Source organism: Schizosaccharomyces octosporus (genome assembly GCF_000150505.1).
Source record: "Schizosaccharomyces octosporus yFS286 unplaced genomic scaffold supercont6.1, whole genome shotgun sequence".
Lineage (NCBI taxonomy): Eukaryota > Fungi > Ascomycota > Schizosaccharomycetes > Schizosaccharomycetales > Schizosaccharomycetaceae > Schizosaccharomyces > Schizosaccharomyces octosporus.
The window spans coordinates 3,736,211-3,758,145 of record NW_013185619.1 but is presented as its reverse complement, the minus strand read 5'-3'; the positions used below and the strand labels follow the sequence as shown (position 1 = coordinate 3,758,145).

Sequence of the window (21,935 nt, the reverse complement as noted above, 5' to 3'; positions counted from 1 at the left end):
TCCCATGGGGTGAACTTTCAGATATATGTTAGCGAGTTTTTAGCTATTGTAGGTAAGTAAGTCTACATAGATGCATTCTATAGTACCTGTTTGATCAGATGATTTGAAAAAGGTGTTACAAATGTTTGGTTCATATCAAAGAGAGAATAAAATAAAGTATTAATGTAATAAAAAAAGTTGGTGACGAAGAACTACGTTTGATGAATGACTTCCAACGATAAGAAAATCTAAGTAGAAGCTTCACCTCTTCCATGAAGCCTGTTAAACAGCAGCTGAAACAAGACTAGATTCTTCTTTGAAGAGAAAATAATTTTAAATATCCGGACTATGCATCAAAAAAAGGGGATTATAAAAGGATAGTGTGTAGAATCTAGTTTTCGCTACCTTGATAATAAAAAGTTGCAGAGTTCTTGGAAATACTAGGAGGTGTCGATTCCTTGGCAATACGATTTAATTGAGATATCGCATCCAAAACCTCTTTCTTTTGTTCAGAAGACGCTGGAGGAGTATTTTTCTTACCTTCAATGTGGATTTCTACCGAAATACCAGATTGAAGAAATTTTTCGGCTCCCTTCAATTTTCTCTTTAAATCATTGTTATCAATTCTCCATGACAAAAGTATATATCGTAGGCGAGTTTTACTCTTATGTTTCGATCGACGGATTTTGTCTTCCTGTACAGCTTTCTCGTTTTGTTTACTCGTTAGCAATTGAATAGGAGCATAAACACAAATAGGATGTTCTACATTTTCTGAACGGTCTGCGACTTTCAGCACTGCATGATCCCCCATGTCCCTGGCATTCGAAATTGCTTGATGAAGACTACACCATATAAGCTTATTTGGTCGTCCTTCATCCTTCATCCGCATAAATACATAGTCAGATGCAATACTTTCGTTTATTCTCCCCTTGAAATACTCTTGCAAAGACTCGCTAACATCCGTACGTGACACGAACGAACAATGAAAGTATCGCACAGAGTAGATCCGCTGCCAGGGACTATTAAATGTTACATATGATGGACGAATAATCGTACGCCTAAATAGAAGATTTCGCAACATAATCATGATTTCCAATAATCAACGCTTATATGCTCATCTATAATTGAGCTATCCGAGTGCTTGTATTCCAAAAAAGCGTGTTATTTAAACAATAATAGTAAATAAATACTTCGTTTCCTTAATACTGGAATCCTAGATCACTCCGAAGACAAGACTGACCGAGAGTGTGTGATTATATCCATTTTTGGTGTTCCTACTAACGTCACCGTTTACAGTAGTAACTGAGGTGGTACGTTAATAAACAAGATGTTAATGAAAGAATACATGAGTATAAAGTCTTATTGAAAGCCGGCAAATCTGTATTGAATAGCTCGTCTTGTGAAAATTTCACTGAAGAAATCCTATTTCCCTTTATAATGACTCATTAAGACGAAGGAGAATGGTAAAAGTGACTTCGAAAATTCGCCAAAATAGTACCAGATATGAGGTTATAGAGATCCTACTTGGGAAGAAATGTCTCATAAAAACCTTCATATGATGGCAAGAAAAGGAAGAATGATCGTCCAGGAGGAACCGAACAGAGGTACTTTTTCAACGCTCAGTTCCGAAATAAATCAAGAACATAAGTACGGACTAACCAACAAAAGGATTATTCACAAGTAGAGATTGAAGATACAAATAATTTCACCGAAATTCGCTTCCTAACCAAGCGTATTCATGGTCGGTGTACTGACACTCTCTCAACTGAACACCTCAATTAGCACCACCACGAAGTGTGCAAGTAATGAAGCTTCCACTCAATCTAGGCTCAAATGCTAGAGCTTTACCTTCATTTAGTCATGAACTAAAGTCATACTTAAGATCAAAAAAGTTTTTCTCAACGAATGGAGTTGAAGAAAGTCCCATTCGTTCACAAGAACTAGACAATGGAATTACCTACGTTACAGACCCGCGACCGGGTCATTTTACAGGCCTTGGCGTATATGTTAATGCAGGATCTCGTTATGAAACAAAAGAATTGACAGGAATTAGTCACTTTATGGATCGACTTGCTTTTCAGGGAACAAAATACACATCGGTAGAAGATATGAAAACCAAACTTGAAATTCTTGGCGGTAACTATATGTGTGCTACTAGCCGAGAGTCTATGATTTATCAAACGGCTGTATTCAATGAAGATTTCAAAAAAATGGCAAAACTTTTATCAGAAACCGTCCTTTATCCTGACATAACAGAAGACAGTCTTATGCATTATCGTGACAGCATTAACTACGAGAATTCAGAACTTTGGACGAAGCCTGATGCTCTTTTGGGTGAGTTGGCTCATGTCACTGCCTTTAAAAACAACACTCTTGGTAACTCCTTGCTTTGTCCACCTGAAAGAGCGTCCTCTGTGACGGCAGATAGCATCCAACGTTATTTACAACACTTTTATCACCCAAAAAATATGACACTTGCTTACTCTGGTATTTCGGAGGAAGTCGCTCGAGACATAACTCAGGAATTATATGGTCATCTACCAAAGTCAACTCAACCCCAAGTTTTCACGGAATACTCCCATTACACTGGTGGAAGCATGTCTATCAATAAGAAGGAAGCCCCTTTAGTTCCCTACCAACAGGAGTTTTCCCATGTATTGATAGCAATGGAGGGACTATCAGTCACTGATCCCGATATTTATGCATTAGCTTGTCTTCAATTCTTGTTAGGAGGTGGAGGATCATTTAGTGCTGGAGGTCCTGGAAAAGGTATGTATTCTCGTTTGTATTTAGACGTTTTGAACCAATATCCCTGGGTTGAGACTTGTATGGCTTTTAATCACAGCTATACCGATAGTGGTCTTTTTGGTATCTTTATCACAATTTTAGACGACGCTTCTCATTTGGCAGCTCCAATTATCATTCGCGAACTTTGCAGCATTGCTATGTCTATTAGCAAAGAAGAAGCAGAAAGGGCTAAAAATCAACTTCGTAGTTCTTTGCTTATGAACTTGGAAAGCAGAATGATTTCCCTTGAAGATTTGGGACGTCAAGTCCAAACCCAGAACGGCGTTTATATTTCTCCCAAAGAAATGTGTGAACGGATAGAAAGTTTAACTCCTGCCGACTTGACGAGAGTTGCTCGAAGAGTTTTGACCGGCAATGTAAACAACCTTGGCAAAGGAACTGGAAAACCCACTATTTTGACTCATGGCAACGAAAACCAAGTTGATGATATATTATCACTTTGCAAGAAGGCAGGGCTTGGTAAATAAACCCGAAGTACTATGGAATTACACTTCTATTAATGTTTCATCATTCTTGGTCCATTTTTGGTGGTTTTGTTTTTCGAATTCAAAATGTTAAATCAAATATAATCTTTCTAAAAAACTACTTCAAATTGACTCAGGCATGTTCTGCTGAGGTTGGGTTCCCAACTGTGTTAGAAAGAACACTGAAAAATTGTATTACATAGCATCGCATCTCATATCTTTTGATTACTTGGTAATGAAAAAACAAAGAGTTTTTGTATATTTCCGCTTTAACAAAAGACTGTTCCTTATGATTATGTTTTTGTTTATACTAAAGAAATAAACTTTGATGTATGCTTCAGTTCGTTATTTAGATTAGCATACTACTGCGATGGTATCAGTTGTCTGCATGAACCTATAACACATACGTTACTGACCTACCAATTCATTGAAGTTCAGCAAGTTCTATCAATTCTTTAATTCAAACAACTCTCGTTTGCGGAGAGATTGTGAAATAATTATCAGATATGTCTGTTGCTGATTTTTATGGCTCCAACGTAGAGGTATACCTCAACAATGACAATGTTGTACAAGGTGCTATTACAAACTTTGATGCAGCAAATGCGGCGCTTCAATTGAGACTCTCGGACAATACTACAAGAAGCATACTCACCTCGGACATAAAAAATTTAAGAATTATACCAGATGTATCCGGATCACCCTCACCATCATCAAAAAAGAATAGCTCAAAGTCGGCTTCCAATACCAATTCAGGAAGCACGCCTAACAAAACAAAAGCAAAAAATGATTCTTTTAAAAACCAATGGGCCATGGATTGTGATGGCGAATTTGACTTTGCAGCAAACTTGGAGAAATTTGACAAAAAGCAGATATTTGCAGAATTTCGGGTATGTTAAATACTTAAAGATCTTTTTCATGAAAGAGGAAGACTCCTATATGGATTGACAACAAATTGTACAACAGCTGATGAAACATTGTACTAACATGCATTCTGTATAGGAAAAAGATAAGAAAGACCCTACAAAACTACTTGTGGCTCACAATAAAAGCCACCATCCTACAAATTATCATCCTAATGAAAATGTTTTGGATTCTAACGAAAAAGATATTTCCTCAGACTCAAAAAACCCAAGCCCTTCCTTTACCAAGAAATTCAAAAACAATATTGATGCTTCCTTGGCTTCCTTGATGATTAATGATTCTTCTTCCAAAGGTTCAAATTCTAAAGTTGAGGCAAATCATGAAACTCAACAACAGAAAAAGGAGTGTCATAGTCACTTAGCTCCCACCTTTCTACAGACGCTATCTGGTGAAAAATTAACCACAGTAAAGCCAGATGTTCTTTCTCATGCTATAGCGTTGGCTATTGCGAAAACGAGTACAGACATCGTTATTGAAAATGCTGCTCAGATTATTTCCCAATTCATATATTCTGTCTTGGGTGGACATAAACGATTCACAGCTTCCAACCATAACTCACAGCCTTTAGTATGTATTGTAGTTGGTCAGCATGACCACGCATCAGCGGCCGTTGCTGCTGGACGAAGGTTATGTGCTATTGGCGTAAATGTGGTTCTTCGTTTATTGACGCCTTATAACGTTGATAACAAACAGTTACTCATGTTTTTAGCCGCAGGAGGACATATACCAAATGAAAAATTTGACGAATTCGTGGATAGATTTTCTTCACCTATTGAGCTGATTGTTGATACTGTAAGCGGTTTCCACCCCGCTAATGACAAAAAAACAACTTCTTTGATCAATTGGATAAATAATCAGAATGTCCTTGTACTTTCCATTGATATACCTTCTGGTTACACCTGCGAACAATCTGATGCTGTTGTTCAACCAAAGTGGACTTTAGCTTTAGGAGCTGTAAACACTACTTTAGCAAAAGCGGCTTTTGTCGATCAGGGTGCAGGTGTTTCTGTGTTTGTTGGAAATCTAGGTACCGGTGTACACACTTGGAATGAATTGGGGGTCGCCGATTCTCAAGTGAACGGTCAGTATCTTACTCAAGTTATTTGCGAGGATTCTGAGTGAAAATTAAATATCTAAAATCATTAATTTATTATTCTGAACAGAAATAAATGTATGTAATCATCGTGTTCGTCGGACTAGATCATGCTGAAAATTGTTTACATAAGTCTGAAATGGGCGTCGAAAGTTATCAGCAAAACCACACACTATACCTTCTTGTGGTGGTTGTTGAAAACGTGAAAGTATATTTTGTATTTCATTGAAATTGGCCGTTCCATGCTGTAAGTCAATCAATACATCCTCAACGTCTTCTATTCCTGGACGACAAACAGGGCATATATGACAACTTTCTTTCGAGTAAAACTTATAAAAGTTGAGAAGACTATTAACAACATCGTTGTGATCATTGAGCACAATAAGTGATCCGTTTTTAAGACAGCATCCAAGTGCTTCTAAAGTCTGATAGTCCATAGTCGTTCGTTCACATTGCTCCTTGTTTAATATTCCTGAAGCTGGCCCCCCAGCATATACGCCAACCAGTGAATCCCATCCATTCTTTACACCTCCTGCGTGTGTTTCGATGAGTTCTTTCAACCTAGTAGATAACTTTCCCTCTACTATTCCTGGGTTATTCACGTCTCCTGTGATACAAAACAGTTTAGTTTGATGATTGTTTTCAACTTCGTTACTTGACAGTTCTTGTTTCATGATACTAGATAAACTTGCCGCTGTCTCCAAATTCAGCATAAGTGTCGGTAATCCAAATAAACCCTTTGTAGTTATTGGTTGAGGCATTTGCATTGCAATAGGGAAATGACCTTCAAGAGATCTTAATAAAGCTGACTCTTCAGAGGTGATATAAGTACCCGCACCCGGATGAATAAGAATATCCAGTTTCGTATTAGTCCCAAGAATGTCTCTTCCTAAGAGTTTGCTTCCATATGATTGTACTACTGCTTTTTGTAAGTTGATCATTTCTGCGTAGTAATCTTTTCGAGTATATATGTAGCAAAGAGTTGAGTCTACAGCATTAGAAGCAATCAATGCGCCTTCGATGATCTTCAACGGTTCATAAGTCATAAGCATTCTATCTTTGAAAGTCCCAGGTTCGTTTTCGGCTGCATTTATTACGACAATGCTTGGCTTGCGTTTGTTTTCGCTGCTATGACCCTTGGCCATTTCGTCTCTTACATTTAGCATTTTCAGAAACGTGGGAATTCCCGAGCTTTTTCCTTTAAGACCCGATTTTTCTATGGTTTTAATCTGAGATTAAACATTAGTAAACCTTGTGGCATTGAGAATTGTGGGCTCGATTCCCAGGAAAGATACATACAATGTCAATTGGATCCTTTTTTAGGATTTTTGTAATTCCAAGTCTTGTTCGTTCATCTATGGCATCTTTAATCGGCTGTTTCTCCTTTTTGTGTAAATTTGGAAACAGTCGCTCTTCATGGCTATACTGTGACAACCTTTTAACAAAGTAATTTTGTGAATATATTAAAGAGTTCCTAAATGGTTTTCTTAGCAACAAAACCATAGCATTTGTTTACACTACAGGTAAATCCAGGATTTATGGTTGGATATCTCTAGTCAAGCAGCTCCAGTGCAATGAAACAACATTATGCATAATGGAGCATTATAGATAAAATAGATTTCTATAATATATGATTCGTTTCCCAAAAACTTTTATTAATAGTAAATTAATAGTAATAATTTCTTGATTGCAATCTGCTATCGTGGTTGATATGAAAATGCGTACAAATTGCTAGAAACAACCCTTGTAGCCTTCGAAAATGAAATTTAAGTAATCGTGAGCTTCAAGAAAAACTTTATAGTCGTGTCCAATGTAAGTGGTCTCTTATTTATTGAATTTCTCTGCCGCTTTTGGCTTTGGGAATACATAGACATGCTTCAAGGAGCCCGTATAAGCAGGAACAGAGCGACCAGTATCATGGAACCCAAGTTTAGTAAGAACCTTTTTACTGGCTTCATTTCCATGTATAGGATCTGCCACAATCCTTTTTATACCTTGTTCAAAGGCAAATTCTTTAACTTTGGATATACACTCTGTAGCAACACCAAGGCCCCAATAATTAGGACTTACCTCAAAAAAAAGATGAGCTGTTTCAGAAGAAAGGCTGTTCTTTGATATTCCAACGTTCCCTATATACTTTTGTTTTGGAAACTCAGAAGATGTTTCGATTGGATAAATACCGAAAACCCATCGTTTTCGACGTACCGGAGAGATCTTGGCATCTGTAATATAGTGCTGAAACATGAACCTGCAATACTCCCGGCTGGTGATTTTTCCATATAGCTGGGTGAGATAGACCTTCGGGTCCGATTTTATTTCTGTAATTTCATCAAAATCATCCTCTTCAACTGGAGACTTCAGCAAAAACCTACCTGTTTTTAATTTGGTTTCGTGCATTTAATTAGGATAGCACTTGCGATACGAAATCAAGTGTTCAGTATGAGTACTTCACAAAAAGTCCTCAAACGACCAAGAAAATCTAGGTAGAATTTTTACCCCCAAATCTACTTACATATTAAAATTTTAAAAAGAAAGCGTAATACGATTGTAATTCTTCAACATCAGCTTGCCGAATATTAAAATTTTTTTCACCGTTAAGGCATATATATGTACAACTATACATAAATTCGAGAACATATGTCTTTCTAGGCTAGAGCAGTACAGTGCTTTCGTTGTATTTTATTTTATTATATAATAAAAACAGAAAACTCATAGAACCAAAACATATCCTGTCATTACCATCTTTTAGATCAAAAGGGGGGAATTCTAAAATCAACAACAAATGATTCCTATGTCTCGTAGAAGTAATTTGCTTTCCTTTATCCTATCAATTGGCTGAATACGTTTTCCTTGCATTACTTAATTGTTCCTAAGCTAAAAGATTTTGTATTTTACAAATAGTTATTGCCAAACAATAATAAAGTCTCATTAGTGCAGTTATATATTCAACGAATCATTATGATAATTAAATAATTCATTTCTTTATTCATTAAAGTAACGTAACTTCAAAAAGGAGGATCAGACTTCTTAAACAATTCAAAAATATCATTCGGCCCTTATAAGCTGTACAAGAAACCACCGAAACAAAAAGGACGGCTTAACATATATTTGAGCTGTGAATATTCATAGCTGACATTACGGGAATCTAACAACCGCTTCTCTACGCTAGTAATTTACCAAAATAAATTAAGGGCAATCATTGAAGAACCATTATGTAGAAACTTGACAGTGGGTTGCAACGCAAAGTTTATATAGTACTTACGTAGAACAGTTCAGCAGTTCGATGGAGGGAACTCCAGAAACACGTCCATGCCACTTATAGTAAGAGTTGACTTCGTGCTCGAAATAGTAGGAGGTCGGCGAGCGGGTCCACGAGCACGGGTTTTGCGGGCATCCGGAAGTGAAGCTGAAGGAACAGAAGAAGCCTCATTATTATCTTTGTTTGATGCATCAGTGTTAATTTCACTTGGATTGTTTGCTACAGAAGTCTCGGATTCCGAACGGGATGGTGTCTTAGGCTTAGGAGCATATGCCTGCATCAAAGGACCCTTTTGAAGACGTGATTCCAATGCTGCAACGAACCCAGCTCGAGATCCGGTAAATTTATTTGGACGCGCATTAAGACGACGAGCAGTGTCATTCACGACTGACGCTTCGGAACCATCCGACGAAGGCGCGGACTCGGTTTTATTTTCCGAAGTGACCTTCTGTTTTTCGGCCTCTGATTTACTTTTAATTTCTTCTTTTTCTTTTGTGGTATCATAAGTAAGAGACTCGGTCATGTCAAGCTGTTCATTATTTGGCTTCTCGGACACGGGTTGTTCTTTCGTAATTTCTTCCTTGGGCTCTTCTTTAGGCTCTTCTTTAGGCTCTTCTTTAGGCTCTTCCTTGGACTCTTCCTTGGACTCTTCCTTGGACTCTTCCTTGGACTCTTCCTTGGGCTCTTCCTTGGGCTCTTCCTTAGGCTCTTCCTTAGGCTCTTCCTTAGGCTCTTCCTTTGCTTCCTCCTGAGAACTCAAGTGAGCCATGTGATCAGAAATGCTTGGGTTTTGGGAAATAGTAGGAGTATTTGATGCAGTGGTAGAAGGAGATTGAAGCTGAAATGATGCATTCTTAAACTCCATGTTAGATGGTTTCCTCTTGTCCCAAGAACTATGGTGAGCGTTTTCATTTGGAATGGGTAAATTACTGACAACATCAAAAGGCATGCCAGCGGTACCTTCACCGTCTTTTGTGTAAAATCCCTGTTGAGGCTCGATAGAGCTGTTTTCATCAATTGTAGTTGATGGATCGATATCGGGCATCGGTTCACTTTTACCAGCTGTTAAACCACATATATTGTCAGATTCAGTAAGATTACAATGAGAACGTTGACGCTCCTCAGCCAAAGGCTTGGAGGTGTACGGAAGAGAAGAAGTACCCTCAGCAGCACGTTCCACGTCATCCAACACTTCGTTGTATTCATTTTCCCAAGGTTCTGGAGGTGCACAATCGCTATGATTACCGTTTTCATCGACGTGCTTAGATGGAGAGCGAGACAACTCATCCAGTGATATGTTTCTGGGCAACTTGCGAGAACCGGAGTTAACAAACTTCTCATCAGGTGCGTAAGGAAGGCCACGATCAGTTTGTTCAGGATGAATAATTGGTACAGAACCGGTGTCAGGATTTAGAGGCACGCAGATTTCGGGCGTATCATGTTCCCAATGAGCCTTTTGTGCCATGGCAGGTAAAGAGAGAGTAGAAGATACTTGGGGATCGTTCTTGCCATGACGAAGGGCAGCAGATAACCCAGAAGATGAGGCAGAAGTGCGTAGCCGACGAATCCCGTCTGCATTAGGGGCAACATCATCTAGTCTGGATGTACCAAAATTTCGAGCATTCTCATTTCGATGATTTTGATGAGTACCCTGGAGGTCGACAAAACTAGGTGTATGGGACAAGGACGGCTTTTCGTTACTTCCACCATGATTCATAATTCCTTCGACAGCCATAATGTCATCTTCATTTACCAAAGCACGAGGTACGTTTTTTTGGGATTGTTGACTCGAATCTCGTCGGTCTAAAGGCACCGGACGACCATCCGGTCCCAAAAACAATTCATTCGGAATATTGGACGTAGAAGCAGCTAAAGAAGAGGGAACCTGCTTCTCGGATGATTGGGACTGTAATGACTCAGACATTGTTTGCCGATATTCTAACGTAGTCGAAAGTCGTTCAACAATTTTAGTATTATAACTACTTAGAAAATGGGAATTCTTTCAATCCGATATGTGATTTTATTCGAAACTGGATAAAACCATCAAACTTTCCTATGATTAACGGTGTTTGCAACTACTACAAGTGTTTGTTGTAGGGATCACATATATCACAAACCCTTCGTTTATACAATATCAATGGAGCATACCACTCCGAGGTTTCATACATGGCTTTATTTTTGATAATGAGAAAACCAAACAATTACAGTATTTCAATAAAAATTTATCGGAAAACACCGTTTTATGAGAGTATATTACCAAGAAACCTTTTCAGTAGAAAAGCAATGGACGACATTTCAACAGAAAGAGCATCAAATCAGTTTCGCTATATGCCATTCAGTTTAACATTTTACAATGAAACTTCATGACCTACCGCTGAAACTGCACTTGTTACATGAATCTACACTTTAATTACTTTCATTTAATCCACGATTACTACAAGCCCCCAAAAACAAAAAATTTGGCTTAAATTCCAAGCATCAATTTTGAACCTTTTTCTAGGTAAGAAGCATTATACAGCTCTTAACGTTGGTAAGACCAGACACCTTCCAAAAGACCGTCTTGAGTGGTGAGACGGTTAATGCAGTCGTCGGACTCGCCCTTGGAACGAACGAAACCGGAGATGGCGTAGGTGGTCTTCTCGCCAGGGATTTGGCGACCTTCAGCGTCAACAGCGCAAACGTTAAGTTGAACGGAAGCGTGATCCTTAGCTTGAATGATACGGTTAGTGGCAGAGCTAATTATACTGTTAGTACTTCTATATCTTATTTTATGTCTCCTTCAAGAGTATTTCTTACCACTTGCGGGGGACGTAAAGGTCAACCAATTGTCCAGCGTCGTTTTCCATGTTTGAAAAAGTTGGGTTGACCTTTACTCTCCTTCTCCTAGTATTTTGATGCAGTTTGGTTTAACAGTCACAGACCTACCCTATACATGTCTAAATGTCTCAAATAACGAAGTTTAGGCATTCATTGAACTGTACTATTACGCGCTCGTAAAGACTCATTATTATTTGAGACTTGGACCTAGTGTTCTAAAAAGATAATAGGTGAAGAACACCAAGTACTGGAAAGCTATATAGGTACATCGAAAGCATATATATCATTTCTTTTCATTCTATTTATTCGGTTAACTTCCTGCTTTTTTTGGGATTTTGGATTGATACTTGCTCCTGGTGAATAACAGTTAAAAGATGTCAAAATTCTTGCTCGATCGGTGTTTACGGGAATTATCTCCATTGACAGTTCTTAAGGATGATATTCAACAAACTGGAAAACCTCTCCTTTATTATATGATTAAATCAGCAGCTTCTAGGTACAAAAGACTGATGTTTTAAAGTGTACAAAATTACTAACAATGGATTTTCGGCAGAAATATCAAAGTGTTATTTATATCTTATGAAACTTTAGAAGCTAATTGTCCTTCTGAAGTCGACCAATTCATCTATGCTACAAGCTGGAACAAAATGAAAAGTCTAAAAGAGTTGTATGACCAGATTGTGCAATGGTGGAAACGAGATCATCAGCATTTAATTGTCATTGACGCCATTAATCCGATTTTAAACAATTCTGTATCTAGTTTCTCCATGTTTTTTGGATCTATCTTGGCTTTGGGATCTACAGCTTTCCTTACGGCCTATCACAAAGATGTGTTGTTGGAAAATTATCCATCTTACCTCCCAACTTGTGAAACGTTTTTGGATTATACAAGTACGTGCACTATTTCTTTTACTGGAATGCAACATCTCATGGTGGAACACGATGCAATAATGCGAAGTCGGCCAAACCCCTTGATGGAAGAATTAAATGATTGCACCATTGTCAATCTGCTAGGATCAAATTGCCCAAATGGTATTGTTTGTTATGTGGATTTCCGAAAGAAAAGCGGACGTCTTATTAAAGAAACTTGTACGTTAAAGAATGGAGCACTGGAAGCCTTTACGACATTTGTTCGCTCTCAGAAGCAGCCAGAACCGGAGGCTCCTACGGATCTCGACGTTCCTTTCAATCTTACTCTATCAGAAAAAGAACGAAAAGAAAGAGAAGGCGTGTTTCTGCCTCACTTTGGCGCACAAGACATTGCAAAACCAGCTGAATTTGGTTTCGTGGATGGGGGTGCTATAATTTACCATGCGGATAAGGCCGACGATTTTGATGAGGAAGAGGATGCTGATGAAGATTTGCTAATTTAATTTAGCTTAGTCCAGTATGCTTTCAGGAAGTCCTAAAGTAGCATCCAGGATGTCAATGGTTTATCGATTTTAAATTTTATGTACACTAGAATGAAAAACTTACAAATACGGTTTTCGTTACACGTCTAAATTATCTTATGCTATTGAACCGCTTATACTACTTCATGTTGAATGTAAAATCTAACCATAGTTCAATAGTGGGGAGGGAATAAACAGAAGAGCTAAAAATTATACATATAATCTACTGAATGTATATATATATTTATATATATAATCCTGGATAAACCAAATTTTATACAAGCTGTAGAACGTTGTACGCTATGCTAACTTTAAGCAAGGTTGAAGGAAGCATCAGGGAAAACCTCGAACTTTTCGTTAAGGCTACCACGCTTGTTCAAGAACTTGGCATAGCATCCATCAGGAATGACCTCACCGCGGCTACGCTTCTCAATGAATTCATCACGGTTGTATTGAGAGAAACCCCACTTCTTGGAGACAATGATTCTCTGTTGGCCAGGGAACTTGTATTGGCAACGACGGAGGGCTTCAATAGCAGTGGCACGGTTGGAGTCCTTGGTACGGATGGACATCAAGACTTGACCGATCTTGACACGGGCAACCAAACCGTTGGGCTTACCGAAAGCGTGACGCATACCTTGTTGCAATCTATCGGCACCGGCACAAGAAAGCATCTTGTTGATACGGACAACGTGGTAAGGGTGGGCACGAACACGGAGGTGGAAAGCATCCTTACCAGCAATCTTCACCAAGTACTTGTTGGAGCTAATACGAGCAGCTTCAAGAGCTTCGGAAGTAATTTGTTCCAACTCGTTTGAAACCAAGTGAACGCACAAGGGGAATTCGTCAACAGTGGCACGCTTACGGCCCAAGTCAAAGATTCTGATCTTGGGGTCAGGAACGGCACGGTTGTAACGAGACTTGGGGTAAGGCTTGTTCTTAATGTAACGGTAGCAACGAGCGGGTCTACGTGCCATTTTGTTGAGTTTAGTTTCAAAAGAGGTTGGTGGACGAACAATGCTTTTAAGTAAGAAATGCTTGTTCGTAAACCACCAAAAAACAGTCACGGCTTAGTGATCAACGGCGGCAACATTATTAACGTATTCAAACGAGAAACGTCTCAATGTGTTGTATTACACAATTCATTTACTGCGTTGTAACGTAGTAAATGTTTATGTCTGTTGTAGAGTGTTTTTGCTGCTGTTGAAGAAAAAGTAGAAGAACAATTATCCCAATAAGTCAGTTTCAAAAATAATGAATTATAAAATCCACAATATGAAATATTCGAAAAGTCGGGTTGGAGAGCTGAATCGTAAGAATTGATGATGTAGGAGCAACTTCTCTGACATTGGCGATAGGTACATTGGTCACTACTCCTTTATTTTCTATAATTTAGCAAATTGTAAAACACGATGCATTTCTTATTAATACAGTAAATACATAAAAAATTAAAAAAGTCTAGCTGTCGAGTAATCCATTGGCAAAACAGGGGACATATAAACGGAAAGAATGATTTCATTGTTTACGACTTTCTAAACAATAAGAGTGCCTTAATAAGAAATGTATCCAAATCCTCGTATATCAGTCATTTTTATAATCCTTGACTTTTTGCAATAATTATAATCATTTTATGGGCTTTTTTCAAAACAAACGCAATTAGTAGTTGGCAACGATGCACTTGGTCTTGAGTCGATTGGGATGTCTCAAAAGTTGTGAGTCGTCTCTTATTATATCATAAACAATCATACATTTGAGTGAAGTATACGCAAAATGAACAATAGAAGCTGCAAAACTTGTATCATGCAATGGTACAACTTTCAATACATGCATTTAACCAGTTCCCCCGATCATTGCAGGAAATTGTTTGAGAATCTCCTTAGATGATTACCGCCGTTGGAAAGAACATAGGAATCCAGAAGGGTGTAGGCTTTTCCTTTTTCTTGTATTTACTCAAACACTATGATGTATCGTGGTTCGTTTAAAAGCCATATTCCTTTGATTTATACTATGGAAAGCAGAGATGTCAAAAAAGCAGTGGTCCCCAATCAAGAGCGTAGTCATGTATAATAAGGAAAAAAGGATGAAATATAGCTCATGCTAGAGGAAAATAAAAAGATTAAATAGTATAATTATGATTTGTTTTCGTCTAAACTAACTTCCACTGCGTCAACGATATAGTGTCCAAGTTTTATTGCTTGGTTTCCTCTCAAGTACAATACTCCAAGTCAATTGACCTTCCAAAAAGTAAATAAAATTCCATATTTGTGTATAGAACTAGCTAAGTGCAGTTTTTTTTTTATGCAATGGTCTTTGTTTACTTTTTGTAATAAACTACTACTTTGTATTATGCTACTAGAATCTATCGTTCAAAAAGTTACCGCCAAATAATCTTAACGAGGATGTGACAAGTCAGTGACATAATGTCGCTGCTTTATGAAATTGAGACATGCGAAAGGCCACTACCAAGATTTTTTTTTTTATTCCTATCTTTGGTTTTAGACAGATTTACTCAAGGTATTGATTTTCTTTAGAAATAAGGAACAATTCCTTTTTTTAAAGATCTCTGAAAGGTGGAACCGATTTCTAAGACTTTTCTCGGTAATTCTAGTTAATTTCGAACTAGCTATAGATATTGGTGTTCTTTGGTTTTGGTTTGCCATTGCAAAAATGAAGAATAAATACAGCCCTGTTTCAGATTCTGATGACTCTTTCAAAGTGCTCAATGATGAAAAGTCAGACGCTAGATCTTTAGATGGTACTGGTACGCCTCCTCCGTACTCAGGTAAGGTTTGTTGAAATAGAAAGGAACAAACGAATGTCGATTGCTTCAATATCCATAAATGTCTGCAATTCCTTGTAAACAAACCCGACAAACGCTCCATCCTTTCTCAAACAATAAGAGCATTTATCACTAATACATTCATTAGCTCCGAACAAATTTATTGATTTAGAAATGGCTGATGGATCCACTCAGCATTCTGCCCAAGAGTCCACTAACATTACTGGGTCGAATTCGACATATTCAAAGTGGGTTTCAGCGAATATCTTCTTTTTTTTTGCGTCTCTTGGGTACATTGGGGCTTATTGTATCCTTCTCGTAATGTTCTTTTATTTCAAGGTTCCTGTGAGGGCGCAAGACCTTTGGGGACTTTTTGGCGGATTTATTGGAGCGATATCATTATTTCTCTATTGTAAGTTAGTGCTATCTTTTATTTTTACTAACTATTAGCAATGTCTCAATTTCCTAAAGAATGGTTCACGCAAGCTGGTAGAGTGCTGCCCAACATGTGTGCCGCAGTATTATGTACGGCTTCTCTGAATGTCGTTGGTTTCGTCGTCTATCGTAATGTAAAGAAAATAATAGGATTTGAAAAGATGAACGATATTGCTTTCTATGGTGTCTGCATTGTTAACGTTGCCGTGTTTGTTTTATTTTGGAGTATGTCTTACACCCTGCGAAATATTCTAACTGTTCTAGGTACGACGGATACGCGACAACTTCGAATATTCATTGCTGATTTAGGAAACGGCATAACAAATGCTGCGAATTATGTTCGTATGTACTCTTTATTATAACTTTTTTCTTTTCTTAGCATCTGACTAACCTAATTAGGACCGACAGATCCAGAAAATGAAGCACCTCATAACGAGGAAATCGAGCTTCAACCTTTTGCTGGGCAAAGCGCTGAAGTTTGAGTTTTAACGAATCTTTTCCATCCCTCCTATAAATCACATTTTCCTTGGAAGCATTCATATCAATTGCAATCCCTCGAGTTTCTGCATTCTTGTCCACAAAAGTAAGCACAGCTTCATTCGGCAGGTTGGATTGCTTTTCACGTTCACTCTTTTATGAATCTAAGAATTCGTCTCGCAATAGTGTTATTTATGAATCGTTCGTTTTCTTTCTGACGAACATCCTTGTTAAAGCAACCTTTTTAATGATTATTTAATTGTTATGGCGATAATCTTGCAAAATAGTCAACCGATTTCTAATTCAAAGCTGGACATATTCAGATTGGCCGTTTCAACTAATGTAGTCTAATAATTTACTTCTCAAACTACAGCTTCGTCAACTGCTATAAATTCAGACATTTGGTCTCACACCTCAACGACAATTTAGCACAATGTGAATAGCTAGAAAAGAGAACAACAGAGTGCTTTAATCTTGTAAGTATCAAAACCATCCTCTATCAACTTTGTTGCATCTTGAAGTAGGATATCCAGCAAAATTACCTTCATTTACACATTGTAAATGTCTACGGCCACACCTAGGCGAAAACACCAGTTCCCGTCCGATCACTGCAGTTAAGCGTCTGAGGGTCTCGTTAGTACTATGGTTGGAGACAACATGGGAATCCGGGATGCTGTAGGCTTTTTCTTCTTGATTTTTGTTTCTTTTATTTACTTAATGGCTAAGTTACACTTTCAATAATTGTTCCTGTAATGGTGTCACAATCGTTCTATGAAAGTTTCACGATAATCAAAGTTCACTGGCACTGCAATTCTTTGCACACATTAATACTATAATTTCCACTGCGAAGGAAGCCTGTATATCAATTTTATCAACCCACTCCACAGACACGTCTAATTACGGCCAATATTGGATTTTTATAGCATAATGGACATAAACGAGGATGAGAATTCTTCAAACCTGCAATCTCTAAAACGACTAGATTTCCATGAGGAAGCCAGCTTTGACTTCTTACAGTCAGACAGCGATGTAGAATCAGAGTTGCGAAAAGTAATTTATAAATGTCTGAAAAAGATTGGTGAATTACATCAAAGCAATGGCATATCTTCTAATGAAGTTCAGAAAGCACAAAAAGATTGCGTACTTGAATACCTTCACTTGAAGAAACATCCGGCTTTAGCATCTATATTACGAAGAAGGACTTTAGAATATAATGTGAATGATTTAAAAACAAGGTTGGAGTCGTCTAAGAAGGTAAAGAATTTACTGAACGAAGAATATCATCAAATAAGGCAGTATCGAATGGATATGGAAATATTAAATACAGAGTTATCCGAAAGACTGAAACAACAAGATACGATTAGCAGAAAAGGGAAGAAAAGCTATATAAACAAAAAGGTTCTTCAGGAAAAAGAAGACGTTTCTGGATCCTCTGTGAAGCTATTCACTTTCCTCAACGAATTTCTTGACAATCATTACAGGGAACTCTTAGAAGGTCCCTGGTCTGTTAGTAAATTAAGCGCTAATGAACGAAAACAGACTGCTACTATTGATAAGTTTGCTAATATTAATCAGTCTGAGGAAGTTAACGAGTTAAAACACGTTTTAGAAGTAAGTGTCTCATACAGATTCTTCTTTTTTATTGTCCATCAGAGTTTATTAACCATAACAATGTTAGGAATTAATGAACCAAGCTACCTCTTCTAGCCCTTCCTTTACCAAAGTTACAAATGAAAAAATCCTAAACTTCTTACTTCGGTCTTCGCTATGTATCTTTGATCCTCGTGATCCTTCACTACTGAAATTTGTACCATTTGCCGATGAGTTTTAACCCGAGAAGTCCCTTTTCCATCAGTATGCTCTTTGCCGCTTTCTGGATGCATTTCTCTTTATTGCATGCACGTTCGTCTATACCATTAATTGCTGAAACTTACGGTAATAGGCCTCTTTTATTTATACAATAATCATCTTGCCAGTCGTACAAAATGCCAATAGTTATTTACTGCGAAAAGCCAATATAAAAAAATTTAATTGTTCTTTGGATAAATTTCGTTTCTAATAGTACTAAGTATCTAAAACTTGCTTGAAAGCAAACAATATATTGTATATTTATAACGGGTAGTCACCTGGCCTGCACATACCAAACACCTCGGACAGCACAAACAACTAAGAGTAGTGAATTTGAAGGTGCAAAGTTGCGATTCTTATAAATTTAGAAAGTTTTCTTCATAGAAAAGGCCTCCTGGAATGAGTTACTCAACCTATCCCTTTGTGGATGATGTGTATGCTTACTACAATCAAACCGTAACGTTTTTAGGAAAAATACTTGATATTTTACCTGGATCAAACGTTTTAAAGACATACATTAAGTCTTCATATCAAAATGATCCTCTGAGAACTTTTATTGAATTCCTTTTGTTCGTCTTTGCCGCTTACTATGTCTTGAGAAAACCGAAGACTTCACCCGACAATAACTATGTAGAACTCACTGAAAAAGAGATAAATGAACTGGTAGATGATTGGAAACCTGAACCACTTGTGTCTCCTTTAGATGATATGGAAAAATTGGAATTAAATTCTCTTACTGTTCTCGAATCAACCCATTTGTCTACAAAGTTGACCGATGGTCGACCCATCATTAACTTTAGTTCTTTTAACTTTCTTGGTTTGGCTGAAAATAAATACATTAACGATGCTGCAGTGAAAACTTTACGTGAATCTGGTTTAGGAGCTTGCGGACCACCAAATTTCTATGGTTCTCAGGACAAACACATTCGTTTAGAGAAGGACATTGCTTCTTTTATTGGTGTTGAAGCAGCTATTGTATATGCTCAATCTTTTCAAACCATTTCATCGGTTATTCCGGCCTTTTCCAAGCGTGGTGACATATTGGTTGTAGATGAAGCTTGTAATTTTGCTATTCAGAAGGGAATACAGATTTCTCGCTCAACTATACGTTATTTTAAGCACAATGATATGAAAGATTTGGAACGTATTTTGCAGGAACTTCAAAATGACTTTCAGCGACACAATCGTCCTTTAACCCGCCGATTCATTATTACAGAAGGCATATCTGAAAACTTCGGAGATATGGTTGATCTTGCAAAAGTGGTTGCTTTGAAAAAGAAGTACAAATACCGCTTAATTCTTGACGAATCTTGGTCGTTTGGTACTTGTGGTCGTACCGGTAAAGGGTTAACCGAACATTTTTCTGTTCCTCCTAACGATGTAGAGATGATTATTGGTTCTTTGAATACCAGTTTGGCTGGCGGTGGTGGATTTTGTGCCGGATCTACCCTTATGGTCGAGCATCAACGTCTTTCTGGTATGGCATTTATATTTAGTGCAGCTCTCCCTCCTGTGTTGGCAACTGCTGCTTATGAGGCCATTGCTATTTTAAACCGCGATGGTGGGTCTATGCTGAATGATCTGCGTAGCAAGTGTGCTCTGTTCCATGCCGCACTTACTAGAAACGAGTTCTTCGATACTACTAGTGACCTTGAATCCCCCGTAATATTCCTTCATTTGACGAAGAAGTCTATACCTTACGCGAAGCAAGTTGCGATTCTGCAAGATCTAGTGGATTTTTGTAAGGATCAAGGCTTTTTAATTTCTCGTGCTAAACGCGTTGAGAAAATGGAACGTCTCAAGCTTCAACCTTCTTTACGAATTTGCATATCCACTGGTCATACTAATCAACAAATTGAGAGCCTTTCTTCCCTACTCAAAGAAAATACGGATTCTATGTTGAAGAAGCATATAGAGTCTAAAGCTTAGGCTCATTGCTTCTTATATATCTGGTCTTCATGCTATACCGGTTTGAACTATATCTAAACTGCAAAAAATATAATTGTCAATGACCTTGATTCATGACGCATAATTTTCCATATTCGTGACTTGTATACTTAATTACAGTTTATGTTGTGATACTTTCTTTTTCTCGAGCTTCTTGATCCATATAGTAGTGGAATAATCAATAAATTTTTTTATTTACTAAAAATTCATTTTAAGTGATTTATTTATGTTATCGTCACAGATGGGTTAGGTTCTAAGAGTTGTATTCATTGAACCTGTAGTGTCTTTGAGTTATAAACCTTGAACATGATGCGTTACACAGTCTTTCAAAGTTCATTTTACTCAGGTTATTACTTTGCTTGAAGAGCTTCGTCTTCAATGAACACAGCGCAAGTAGGCTTAGGCGTGGGGATAGTGAATAAAAGATCTAACTTCATGGTTTTGGGTTCTCTTTTATAGACCTTAACTAAATCTTCATCCTGCATTGCAACTGCCAGTAAAGTAGCACCTTCATTGAACATAAAGTGTCTTGGGCATCTTCCTTGCAAGTCTGTGTGCGAATCAGTACCTTCAATTATACGACCGGTATGAGGATCCAGGGATGATGCCCACAAAGTATCGGTATCATAATTTCCAAGGTAGCGTGTAGAAGCCACAAGGAAAGGTCCGTCATAAACCACCGCAATTTCAGCAGCACTGGGAGGCTGCGGAAATTGGGGGTCATGCTCCAAAGTCACATTTGCGGGAAGGATGGATATATCTTGAATGCATTCAAATGTATTCGTATCAAAAACACAAACGCGATTTGACAATTCACAGATGACATATAAAACAGGAAATTCTTTGTGCACAACTGCATGTCTGGGACCATATCCTGATGGAACCTTCAATTCCGCTATTGGGTCTGTTGAGGTAGTTTCAGCGTCAAAAATAGCAATTCGGTCAAGACCTAAATCGACAGAAAAAACCAAATGCTCGTGCTTCAGAACCTGATGAGGATGAGACTTTCTTTGGCGCTCTGGATGTGCAGACTTTCCCTCATGATACCACACATGAGGCTTTTCGTGACCTTCAGCTGGTATTTCTTTATTCTTCTTATGCTTCTTGCTAATGGAGGAACTTCCATAGTTGGCTGTGATCACGGCTCCATTTTCCAGAACACATAGACTGGTAGGGCTATGACCTTGGACAGAAAATTCATCGACTTTTGTAAACTTGTTGGAATCCCACTCAAACACGCTAACGAAGCCATTCTCAACTTCATTAGCTACGTAAAGGTGCTTGCTCTTACTTTCCCATTCGATCCATGTTGGACTAGACACTCCGGCTAATCGTTCTGTGATTTCTTTCTTTTGAAAGTCATACACAGGAACTGGAGCATCAGCAGCTGTTCCAATTACAAGTTTCATTTTCGTATTCGATTATGCGTTATATTTTAGTACTCTGCAAATTCGTTAATTCCTTAGTGGTCAAAGCTCTACTGAACAAGCGCACTTGATTGAATGAGAAGCTTTGAAAATTGAGTTTAATGGTTTACTAGTTTGCTATTTTCGTAATTCTTCACAAACCTGTAATCCTTTGAACGTTGGTGAAAGGAAAGTTCCTACATAACAGTTTGCGTAAGTCTAACCCCAACTATGAAAGACCTATGATTTAGGAAAGACTACATACACACGGTAAATTCATTGGGCTTATTATGGACGTTATACAAATTGCT

The 21,935-nt window shown here is 37.9% G+C and overlaps 13 protein-coding genes and 1 non-coding gene across 14 annotated transcripts; 7 read left to right on the top strand and 7 right to left on the bottom strand.

Moving 5' to 3' along the window:
* Positions 1–85: 85 nt before the first annotated feature.
* SOCG_02508 (translation initiation factor) lies at positions 86–1,690 on the bottom strand. The gene has a single exon (XM_013161001.1). It carries the CDS (start codon positions 1,064–1,066, stop codon positions 371–373), a length of 696 nt encoding a protein of 231 aa, XP_013016455.1. The 5' UTR covers positions 1,067–1,690; the 3' UTR covers positions 86–370.
* On the top strand, positions 1,687–3,630 carry SOCG_02507 (peptidase(MPP) complex alpha subunit Mas2). The gene has a single exon (XM_013161000.1). It carries the CDS (start codon positions 1,785–1,787, stop codon positions 3,252–3,254), a length of 1,470 nt encoding a protein of 489 aa, XP_013016454.1. The 5' UTR covers positions 1,687–1,784; the 3' UTR covers positions 3,255–3,630.
* SOCG_02506 (enhancer-mRNA decapping Edc3) lies at positions 3,569–6,846 on the top strand. Its single transcript, XM_013160999.1, has 2 exons — positions 3,569–4,138; positions 4,251–6,846. Exons 1-2 carry the CDS (start codon positions 3,758–3,760, stop codon positions 5,292–5,294), a joined length of 1,425 nt encoding a protein of 474 aa, XP_013016453.1. The 5' UTR covers positions 3,569–3,757; the 3' UTR covers positions 5,295–6,846.
* SOCG_02505 (iron sulfur cluster assembly protein) lies at positions 4,304–6,926 on the bottom strand. Its single transcript, XM_013160998.1, has 2 exons — positions 6,565–6,926; positions 4,304–6,494 (listed from the first exon to the last, which is right to left on the bottom strand). Exons 1-2 carry the CDS (start codon positions 6,766–6,768, stop codon positions 5,352–5,354), a joined length of 1,347 nt encoding a protein of 448 aa, XP_013016452.1. The 5' UTR covers positions 6,769–6,926; the 3' UTR covers positions 4,304–5,351.
* SOCG_02504 (N-acetyltransferase) lies at positions 6,885–8,133 on the bottom strand. Its single transcript, XM_013160997.1, has one exon. It carries the CDS (start codon positions 7,660–7,662, stop codon positions 7,090–7,092), a length of 573 nt encoding a protein of 190 aa, XP_013016451.1. The 5' UTR covers positions 7,663–8,133; the 3' UTR covers positions 6,885–7,089.
* SOCG_02503 (DUF3210 family protein) lies at positions 8,115–10,664 on the bottom strand. Its single transcript, XM_013160996.1, has one exon. The coding sequence runs from the start codon at positions 10,446–10,448 to the stop codon at positions 8,538–8,540; it is 1,911 nt and encodes a 636-aa protein (XP_013016450.1). The 5' UTR covers positions 10,449–10,664; the 3' UTR covers positions 8,115–8,537.
* Positions 10,665–10,897: 233 nt separating this feature from the next.
* SOCG_02502 (40S ribosomal protein S21) lies at positions 10,898–11,418 on the bottom strand. The gene is made up of 2 exons (XM_013160995.1): positions 11,321–11,418; positions 10,898–11,259 (listed from the first exon to the last, which is right to left on the bottom strand). Exons 1-2 carry the CDS (start codon positions 11,368–11,370, stop codon positions 11,046–11,048), a joined length of 264 nt encoding a protein of 87 aa, XP_013016449.1. The 5' UTR covers positions 11,371–11,418; the 3' UTR covers positions 10,898–11,045.
* A 29-nt stretch (positions 11,419–11,447) lies between these two features.
* Positions 11,448–13,988, top strand: SOCG_02501 (elongator complex subunit Iki1). The gene is made up of 2 exons (XM_013160994.1): positions 11,448–11,837; positions 11,895–13,988. The coding sequence occupies exons 1-2, from the start codon at positions 11,716–11,718 to the stop codon at positions 12,712–12,714; spliced, it is 942 nt and encodes a 313-aa protein (XP_013016448.1). The 5' UTR covers positions 11,448–11,715; the 3' UTR covers positions 12,715–13,988.
* Positions 12,822–13,805, bottom strand: SOCG_02500 (60S ribosomal protein L10). Its single transcript, XM_013160993.1, has one exon. The coding sequence runs from the start codon at positions 13,707–13,709 to the stop codon at positions 13,044–13,046; it is 666 nt and encodes a 221-aa protein (XP_013016447.1). The 5' UTR covers positions 13,710–13,805; the 3' UTR covers positions 12,822–13,043.
* Positions 13,989–15,154: 1,166 nt separating the features above from the next.
* On the top strand, positions 15,155–16,912 carry SOCG_02499 (uncharacterized protein). Its single transcript, XM_013160992.1, has 4 exons — positions 15,155–15,514; positions 15,660–15,923; positions 15,962–16,288; positions 16,346–16,912. Exons 1-4 carry the CDS (start codon positions 15,400–15,402, stop codon positions 16,426–16,428), a joined length of 789 nt encoding a protein of 262 aa, XP_013016446.1. The 5' UTR covers positions 15,155–15,399; the 3' UTR covers positions 16,429–16,912.
* An 18-nt stretch (positions 16,913–16,930) lies between these two features.
* Positions 16,931–18,435, top strand: SOCG_02498 (kinetochore protein Sim4). Its single transcript, XM_013160991.1, has 2 exons — positions 16,931–18,034; positions 18,102–18,435. The coding sequence occupies exons 1-2, from the start codon at positions 17,351–17,353 to the stop codon at positions 18,252–18,254; spliced, it is 837 nt and encodes a 278-aa protein (XP_013016445.1). The 5' UTR covers positions 16,931–17,350; the 3' UTR covers positions 18,255–18,435.
* SOCG_16207 lies at positions 16,991–17,105 on the top strand. The gene has a single exon (XR_001202989.1). It is a non-coding gene; the product is annotated as a 5S ribosomal RNA (ribosomal RNA).
* Positions 18,436–18,533: 98 nt separating the features above from the next.
* On the top strand, positions 18,534–20,382 carry SOCG_02497 (serine palmitoyltransferase complex subunit). The gene has a single exon (XM_013160990.1). The coding sequence runs from the start codon at positions 18,671–18,673 to the stop codon at positions 20,198–20,200; it is 1,530 nt and encodes a 509-aa protein (XP_013016444.1). The 5' UTR covers positions 18,534–18,670; the 3' UTR covers positions 20,201–20,382.
* Positions 20,373–21,854, bottom strand: SOCG_02496 (cycloisomerase 2 family protein). The gene has a single exon (XM_013160989.1). The coding sequence runs from the start codon at positions 21,625–21,627 to the stop codon at positions 20,569–20,571; it is 1,059 nt and encodes a 352-aa protein (XP_013016443.1). The 5' UTR covers positions 21,628–21,854; the 3' UTR covers positions 20,373–20,568.
* Between the last annotated feature and the right edge of the window lie 81 nt (positions 21,855–21,935).